We start from the raw sequence: 9,662 nt of genomic DNA, 5'->3' as shown, positions 1-9,662 counted from the left end.
TATATATATATATATTGGCATTTTTATGCCATGACATTGTGAGAGTAGGGAGTACCAAGATGGCGGCAAGTGACTTCACTTGCCTTCATCAGTTATCCAGTGAATAGTGTTCTGCTTCATGTCGTAGCGCTTAGAGCAGGTCATATGACAGAGAGACATGTTACACAGCAGCAGAGAACCACCATAAAGGGTCAAAACCTGCTTGGTATGATACCGTTATTTTAAATAATAAAATAATGTGCTCAGCTTAAAAAAAAGAGAGAGATTAGTGAATCTCATTTGGCTTGATCTGGGTCTGGATCTGACCCCTGGGTCTAGATCAAGACAACATTAGATCATATAAAAAAACATGACGCATGTGAAATTACCAGTTAATGTAGCTATGAAAAAGTACTTGATCAACTTTGTTAATGTTGGTCTATCTTGGTCTTATTTTACTATACACCTCAGTTACTAAGTAAGTAGGCATTAATATTAGTTACCCACATTATTCTATATTGGAAGCAGTTCTCTAGTTTACATGTGCTGCGAGCGTATATACTGTAGTACCTCCCTACTGGCTATAAATCAATATGCTTTATACTATTTGCGTCACGTTAATAGGGATTGGTGAACTAGCATTCTGTATCTGATATGGTGATACATTTAAATATATTTTTTATGTATTTTATACACAACTGTGTTGGCAAAAAAACAGAAAATGTTTAAACTGTTAAGGGTAATATCCAGAGGTGGGTAGAGTACTCAAACATGTCAATGTTTTCTGTAAAAAGGCTACTCAGGTACTGAGTAACTAATCATAACATTAGATCAAAATGTACATTCTGATATTTTTAAATAATTAAAACAAGAAAACAATCTCATCAGAAAGTAACAATAGGCTCTATGCACAGCTCCACTACTTCCTGTATTTAAGGCAGCTCCTTTGTTTCCTGTCTTTCATGATTGGATGCACTGATTAATCCAGGTGTGTATGACCTAAGTAACTGGCCAGACACACCTGGATTAATCAGTTCGTCCAGTAATGAAAGACAGGAAACAAAGGAGCTGCCTTAAATTCAGGAAGTAGTGGAGCTGTGCATAGAGCCCATTCAAGGCAGAAGAAACAACTTTTCCAAACCAATTTTCTTTTTAACCTAAAACAAACTTTTAACCAGTAGATTTAGTGACAATATTGGCTCCTTACTGTATGTTAGCATGACCTCCAAAGGTCAAGGTAGGTTCAACTAAGCCTGTGTGCAAAACAGTAAACTTATTTTGACATGAACATTAAAACTGTTTCGTTTTATGAAGCACTTGAAAGAAAGAAAGAGAAAGAAAGAAGTGGTGATATTGCATAAAGATATTACTCAAGTAAAAGTAAAAAGTATGGAGCAGTACAACCACTCTTAAAAGTATTTTTTATCAGAAAGATAATCATGTAACTGAGTAAATGCGACTACATAGTTACTGCCCACCCTGTTTTTATATAGCTCTTTATCAAGTCTTAGACCTCAAAGTGTTTTACACTGCATTCAATCATTCACCCAAGCAGCTATATATGTTTGCAGACATACATGTATTATCTTTTTTTCTAATCATTTTTGCTCATACGCTTCTGAAATAGCTGTTTTATTTAATGCAAAGGAAAGTAAAACTTTTCAAAGCTTCAAGGATTTTTTAAACTTAATTAAAGCTGTTTTTTAAAGCTTTTCAGAATAGGATTTTTACTCCAAATGTTTGATACTATTAGACTTTTAGATTTTTTATTTTTTTTGGCTGACAAGCACACTGTAGAGAGATGACATTTGTGCTCAAATTCCAAACCTGTCCTTGTGTTTTGCTGTGTTAAAATGTCCGAGGCTTGCGTTCTGTACAGACAGCCATCCATCTGTCTCCATCCTACTGTCTGCTCTGTGACCCTTTGCTCCCTCTGTGTCCCTGTATCTGTCAGATGCTGGATCCCTTCGGCAGCGCGGGCAATTCTCTGTCGAGCAGCTGTCAGTCAATAGATCAAGCTCTAGACAGGTGAGTGTCGATGCAGATTATCAACATGGATATATAATCATAGAGACCAGGCGTATTCAGAGAGACATGAGGTCTGGCTTAAATAAAAAAGACACAAAAATGGCAGCCAGGAAGTGAAATTCGTATATCTGACCCTTCCTGGGCTGACTGTGTGGAAAAAAAAAAAAAAATCAGGTCATTTTGCTGTTGCTATAGTGACCAGACTTCTTATCTGGACGCCTGGATTCCTCTGTTATCACTGCAGCGAACGAAGAGACAAGTGACAGATGGAGCTTGAAGATGAAAAGGCTGAGCAAGAAAACATGAAACAAAAAAAAAGAGAAAGAAAAACTGACATGAGAGAGAGAAGAAATCTGTATCGAAAGGAAAATTAAAAAGCCAGGGAGAGCGAGGTTTGAGAGAGAGCGGAGGACGGAAACTGTTCTACCTGCACAAGGCTTATCAGCGCTCTGAGCTGCAGAACAATGGCAGGAAACAAGTGCATGGAACTTTTCCCCCCGGAGCGGGCATGCGTGCCCCTTATCCAGGGTCTCGTGGCCCCGCGCCGCCCTGCGGTCAGCAGAGACGTCACTCTCTGGAGGGGCTGGTCACAAACACCCAGGGAAAGTAGGAGGCTAAAGAATTCATTTATAATGAAAAATACAGCAAAGTTACTTTGGCTGCCTGTTCAACGTTGCAGCGCCGCAAACCATTCTTTCACTGCCTTATTATGACAAAGAGGTCCCAGCTTATCAGCTCTAAAGCAGAACACTCTTCTTAAACATCCAGCAGCAGTTAGAGGCTGTGTCGCTCTGCTTTAATTTGAAGCTGCTGGCCAGACTCTGTTCTGTAGATAAGGGAAATTACCAACTAGACTAGCGAAGGATTTCTGAACTTTCCTCCATGTTCTTTATCATTTCAGCCCTCCTTACTCACAAAACAACAGGGACAATAATTACCTGAACCTCAACTACGAATACAAAGGTAAGAGAGAGCAAATCTGCTGCAGCTTCTTCAGTTTGCAAAAAAAAATAATAATAAAATAAAACAGCTTGTTTTGTGCTGAGTTTATTCTGTCCAGCTTCTGTTGAAAGACAAGGTATAGAGCTTGCTTTGCATAAAATTGATTTTTTTTTTCTTTTTTGTTCTAAATTTTGCACCACATTCAGTTCCTCAGAATTTTCTGTTCTAGAAATGCAAAACACCCAGATTCCTTAGAAGAGCTCAGCAATATACAGTTCCTGGTAAAATTAGATTCATTAGATCATCTACCTTTTTTATGTGGTATTAATGAGAAAGACCTATAAAAAGCAGTGCGTATTGGAATGACAATCAAACGGTTTCTTAATTTTTAGAAATGAAAATCTGGATAGAGTTACTTTCATTTCTCCCTTCTTGCTCTTATCGCCCATAATAAAACTTCTGCATAGTTTCTTTTTTTTTTAATCAAGCAAGCGGCTTGTTAAAATCCCTCATCGGTCCTAGAAGCCCCTCTCCTGGAGGCTCCTGGGTTCCCATCTGTTTATTTACAACACTGATCAAGACAGTGCCTTCCTAACCATTGTAAGCGGAACATTTCCAAATCTCTTCTGCTGATTTGAAGTTTCGGACCAGTTGCTCCCCCTCATGCATAGAGTAAAAAAAAAAAAGAAATACTGCAGATGTTGTGCACGGTACATAAAGACACAACTGCACACACACTCGCTCTCTTCTATTCAGATATAAAGCCCAGCTCCCCTACAGTGTTTATCATTCCCTCTGAGCAGAATTTTCCTCTCCGTCCTGCGCTGCCAAACACAAAAAATAACTCTCGTCTCCATGGGGATAGAGCCACAATAACAGCACGAGTGCAAGCCGTCATCTGACAGAACAGCTGCTTTCAATTGAGGGTGAGTCCCCCTCCTATTCCAAAGCGTGTAATGAGGGGGTTCTGCGCTCACGTGCGTCAGCAGGGCTCCCCACCTGCCTTTAATACTTCTCCAAGAAATGGCCTATTTTCTTTTTCTTTTCTGTTTCTGCCTGGGCTGCAGAAAGCCTAAGCCTTGCGTCATTTTTGATTCAAGCGCAACTTTGACGCAACATGCACGAATGAGCCGGAGAAAGGGGTTGAAACTTGTCAGATATGAAATGGGGAAGCGTCAGCCTCACTTATAGCTGCTCTCTATCAGTATGTCTGTGCATGTTTGAAGCTGAGGATCGCATAAATAATGGGGTCTAAAGCGAGAAATACATTGAGGGTAAAGCTGAGATCTTTGGTGCATAAAGATTTTTATACTTTATTTCCTCAGGTCGACACCCGAAAGGAGGAACTTTTCCACGGCAATTCCAGTTGCCCAACCGCAGCAAGGATTATGGAGATCGTAAGAAATCCCCTTTACTACCCATTTAAGCGATTATTAACCTTAACATTAAAGCAGAGAATCAACGATACAGATTTGTAAATCCTACTTTTCTCATATAGATTTGGTGCATTAAGTGCTGCAGGGCTTTTCCAGGCAGCTGCAAGCAATTGCTCACTCAGAGGCTAACCTTGACTAGCTGTGATTTATGTTTCCCTCTGGCGGACCCAAACTTGTATAAAAACAAAAAAAAAACATAGTGGCCTTCTTCCTGTCTGAAGGGAAGCGGGACTGAGTGCTGAGAGACTCGGGCCAGTGATGAATCTTGGCCTCTTTCTCTACAGCCACTAATAAGTAACGGAATGAGCGAAGGAGGAAAAATAATGTGTTTCTGCTTTCAGGTCGCAGGACACTCCCGCGCAGCTTCATGCCCCAGGAGAACCTCTTCCAGCTGGTTCCCTCCAGTCGCACGCGCAGTTATAACGGAGACGGCTCGCTGACATTCAGCGACCTGCGCTCGCTGGGCCGTACGGCAGACAAGAGCTGCCAGAGGGGCACAGCCAAATGTAAGTAGTTGGACTGAACCTGTAAAAGGTTTATATAAAACAGTTTCAAAGAAAAGCACTAGAGTTTCAACTAGTTTTGCTTAATCCTTTTTTTTTTTTAGGCATAATTCCTTTTTTTTAATATAATTTCACTCAGTGACTAAGTTGAGAAGTTTATCATAACCCTGCTTCAATGTTTTAACAGTTCACAGTGAATTCCTCCCATTAACACGTCAGAAATGAGGAAAATCTTCAGTTGTTAAGCCGTTTCAGCAATAATCCCTGATCTGTCAGCCTTATTTGAATTCTTGGTGATGCAGGGTGTAGAAGAGCAGCAGTGATGTACAGTAATGCGAGGCGTAATTCCTCTCTCGTCATGCAGACCCGTCCATGTTACAGTCGCACTGATCACATCTGCAGTTGGTTCAGAAACCCTCTCTGTCATCCTGCCAGAGCTCAGCTCAGCAGTCTGTGGTCGATGTCTGTGTCTCGCCGTCCTCACCCACGCACGACCAAACAGGCTAACACAGCCACAAAGAAGACGGCTAATTCAAAAACAAAGTCTCAGAGTCTGGGACTGGAGAGGATGAGAGCTGCTGAGACGTTCTTTCTCAGGTTTTGACAACTTTGCATCGGCTGGTTGTGGTTTTTACCCGCCTGGCTGTCTTATCAGGGGTTTCCCTGAATTGGAGAGGGTCTGCGGTTGGAGTAATTTGACAAACTGTGGTGTATTTGACGTCTTGTCTTGTTTGGTTTACTGTCGGAGTAATGTGTTATTGCAGCAGACTCGGCGTGCGCTCAGATCAGTTTATCACAGCGTTTCTGTCTCTTTCAGGGATTGTTTAGTAGACAGAAAATAGTACATGGAGGTTTTTCATCATCTGGTGTTGCTTTCTGCAGCCCCGCGGGCGCCAGTCAACTGGCGGCAGGGAAAGCTTCTGGGGCGAGGAGCGTTTGGGGAGGTCTACCTCTGCTATGATGCAGACACGGGCCGTGAGCTGGCTGCCAAGCAGGTGCCGTTTGATCCGGACTGTCAGGAAACAAGCAAGGTGGGATTTGTCTTTTCATTTGCTTGGAATAAGCTTAATAATTACATATGCTATTGTTGTTTTGTTTGTTTTTTTCTCCCAAGATTTAATAGATTTAGTTTTGTGTTCTTTCCTGCAGGAAGTAAATGCTCTAGAGTGCGAGATTCAGCTGCTGAAGAACCTGCGTCACGAGAGGATCGTCCAGTACTACGGCTGTCTCCGAGACCTGGAACAGAGAAAACTCACCATTTTTGTAGAGTTCATGCCCGGGGTGCGTATCCCGCCACACGGTAGTTGTGTATTTGTAATGTTATTTGTTTTTGATTCAGGAAATCATTTGCTCTAGGATTTTAAGATCGAGGTGGCATTATGCTGAATGCTCAATTTTCTATAATAAAGTATTTTATTCACACGGTATGCAGATTACAGTTGTATCGTAAATAGTCAATTTTCCAAAAAATAGAAGAGTAACAATCAACCAACCACCAATAACCCCCAGCCTTTTCAGGAAGTCACAACAAAAGTATTAAATACAAACTGTGTAAGATCATACATTACTATTCAAAAATAATTCACAATATTACTTATCAAAGTTAGTTAAGTTTGAATACCATCAATTTGATTTACATAATGTATCAATTAGGGCTGAAACTAAAGATTATTTTATTAATCGATTAATCTGTTGATTAATTTTTCGATTAATCAATTAAAAATCGGATTGCAAAAGACTTTTTACAAAAATAAACCAGGTGAAACTCAAACTTTTCCATTTAAGGAGTTCTGGATACAGATTATTGACAGACCAAAACATTTTTTTTTATCTTAAATGTAAAATGTTTATATATTTTTTTTACAGTTTGATTTAATAACTGATCTAAGTGGGTTGCTCTGTCAGCTAAAGGTATTTTTTAATCTCTATACTCGATTTAATCAGGATTAATCCGATTAATAGTTTCAGCCCCATATCAGACTATCATCTTATTTTTAGAAACAATTTACTGTCTCTGCTTACTCACAGCAAAAAGCAATATTGGTAAATAAATGTTGCTCAAGTCAAAAACAGTTTCCCTTCTTTTGATGAATAAAGTACATAAATCTAAAAGCCAGCAGGGAAATTATTTTTACCTAGTTACACTTTTAATTAGACAGCATATCTGAATTTACTGGAAGACTTTTAAATACATTTCAGTTAACTTAAACTATGCAACTTGCGTACACACCCTTTAAATCAAATCAGTTTAAGAACAGAAAAGTTTTCATTTATTATGCTGCTTTTTACATGAGGCTTAAAACTGGTTTGTATTTGAATGTGATTCAAAGTTTAAAGCTGAAAAGTCTTTAGTGCAAACCTGAGCTGCTTCAAAAAGAAGGCTGGTGCAACAGTGAAACTCAAACTGGATGACTTCTGTGTTCATGTTCTGGTTCTTATGCTTCCTTCCTCCATAAGACCGCAGTCTTTTACGGCTTTATTACTGCATGCAAATCTGCATATGCCACATTTATTTTGAAAAGCTTTAATTTGTGATAGTAACTCCAGCCGAGTTTGGATTGCTACGCTAGCACCTTTATTAAACAATACAAGGGCTTTGGTATTTTCTTTATCAGTTTTGCATGAAATATAATGCAAAGGAGGGTTTGGTGTTATTTTCCAGTTGTCAAAAGTAAACAGTTCGAGATATTTAGCTTGTTAGATGAGGGCCTTTCTGATTTTGATCTGTCCAATTTTTGCAGCCATATTGCTAAATAAATACTGCTTAGTATTTAGGAAACTGTTCAAAATTTAGATTTTAAAAGACAAAAAGTAAAGTGGTTAAGAGTCAGGCTTAAGGATACAAATTTGAATTAACGTCATTAGTCAAACATACATTAAAATGCAACATCTTAAACGTCAACTATGAAATATTTAATATTATTATACTAAGTGATTAGAAAGTTGTATTAAAATGTCATTTAGACTTTCCTAAATTGAATTTATTTTTAGGAGTTAATAAGCCTATGAGCTGACTTTCATAGTGAGCAAAATTCATAGTAAGGCCTGGAGCCCTAGGAGAAAAACCAAGTGCCATTCCCTCCTTTAAATTGAATATGAACCATCTAAAGTGTTGTTGGTGGTGTTGATGGTGAGCAGTGACGTTGTGCTGCATCCAGCTGTTGGTTTGCAGCTGCAGCTAAGAAGAGCAAAGGAATGAAGTTTTAGTTTGATGCTTTACATCACGGCTAAACTTTTTCTCCAACTGTCATATGAGCAAATGGAGAAAATCTTATTTATTAAACCATTTAGTCTAAATCTGGATTTTTATTTTTTACTATAAGGGAGAGTTTGAAAGAATTTTAAAAGATTTTCCTGGGGAATGAATCTGTGCTGCAGTGTCCTGTGACCTGAAAGCAAAATTTGTCAGTTTTACAATTGTTTGATCTTGACTCTACTAGATATCATACTTTAAATAGTTAGTAATAAACAACAAGGACAAATTTGAACTGTGATTACTGTTAAAATGGTTTTAGAGGATAAACTGTGAGCATTTATTAACTGAACATGGAAACAGAACTAGATCCATGTAGGTTTAAACCCAGGCAGTTGATTGCAGCTGGAAAACAGTTTGAAATTGTCAGCTATCAGCAAACATAGTCTCAATGGATCATTTGAGCAGAATAACCCGTTTTATGAGATCATTTTCTCTGTAAATGAGCACTTTAGTGCCCGTAGACCTTTTTTTTATTTTTTTTATTTTTTTTATTTCTTAATCCTAGTCACACATTGTCTGGAAATGGAAATGTTTATGGTATGTTGGAGTTGGCAGGAGGAGGATAGTAGGTGACAAGGGCAAAGGTTTAAAGATTGAGCCCGATAAAACTTGAGTGGCCCAGGGGAGAGGCTGATGGTTTAGTTGTGCAAGATTCAGATTTATCTTAAGGGTGTGTTGTTGACAGCTTTAAGTAAAAAAAATAGGTTTAGTTCTGCTTGTTGTAGGTTCAGGATCAGGTTTTTTGCATATATATAAAAGGAGCAAAGAAAAAGAGTTTAGACGCTGCAGCAGGCAGTCGTCTCTCCACACATTTTTTGTTTGCAGTTTTTCTTCATTTGGAACTCTTTCACACATTTTCATAGAAACCGTTGCTCCTCTGTTGGGCTTTTCTTCCAGGGCTCTATAAAGGACCAGCTGAAAGCCTACGGGGCTCTGACGGAGAAGGTGACTAGAAGATACACCAGGCAGATCCTTCAGGGAGTTTCCTACCTGCACAGCAACATGATTGTACACAGGGACATCAAAGGTAACTGAAACTGGAACCTTGCAAAGAGACAAATCTATTCGGGAGACCAACACAAAGTAGTGTTCAATGAAATAATGAAATGGAAAGGAAGGTGATGCAGAGTGCCCAGAAATCTTTAATAATAAAACTACAAAGTGGAGCAAGCGATTTTATTTGCTTTAGAACTATTAAATATAACCTTCAAAATTCAAAAGCGAAAGTGACTTTTTAAATCCTCCCTATTGCACCCATATCTTCATTTTTTTTGCCTCTTTGCAAATTATGTCAACTCCTATTTGTCATGCCCAGCGCAGCACTGCTGTTGACCTAAGGTCCTTAAACAGACAGGTTTCGCACTTATATGTGCAAAAAAGGAGGTTTACAGTTGTGCTTGAAAGTTTACACTCCCTCCCATTAAAGAAAATGTTGTATTCGCTCTAGTAATTCAAAGAACTCAAAACTGAAAAAGTTATAATAAAGAAAAAAGTACTGAATGATAGTGTAGTAAAATA

General features: G+C 38.8%; 1 protein-coding gene across 1 annotated transcript in view; it reads left to right on the top strand.

The window, feature by feature from the left end:
* The window catches only part of LOC107100967 (mitogen-activated protein kinase kinase kinase 3-like), a 50,937-nt gene that overhangs the window by 33,095 nt on the left and 8,180 nt on the right, over window positions 1-9,662 (top strand). Inside the window, exons 10-16 of the mRNA XM_015399680.1 lie at window positions 1,934-2,007; window positions 2,909-2,970; window positions 4,275-4,346; window positions 4,727-4,891; window positions 5,771-5,919; window positions 6,038-6,169; window positions 9,042-9,171. Of these exons, the coding sequence (XP_015255166.1) occupies window positions 1,934-2,007; window positions 2,909-2,970; window positions 4,275-4,346; window positions 4,727-4,891; window positions 5,771-5,919; window positions 6,038-6,169; window positions 9,042-9,171 (784 nt within the window). The remainder of the gene's footprint in view (window positions 1-1,933; window positions 2,008-2,908; window positions 2,971-4,274; window positions 4,347-4,726; window positions 4,892-5,770; window positions 5,920-6,037; window positions 6,170-9,041; window positions 9,172-9,662) is intronic.

Source organism: Cyprinodon variegatus, unplaced genomic scaffold (assembly GCF_000732505.1).
Source record: "Cyprinodon variegatus isolate N-32 unplaced genomic scaffold, C_variegatus-1.0 Scaffold1037, whole genome shotgun sequence".
NCBI classification, from domain to species: domain Eukaryota; kingdom Metazoa; phylum Chordata; class Actinopteri; order Cyprinodontiformes; family Cyprinodontidae; genus Cyprinodon; species Cyprinodon variegatus.
Note: the sequence above shows the minus strand (reverse complement) of the source record. Positions and strands in the feature narration are given on the sequence as shown.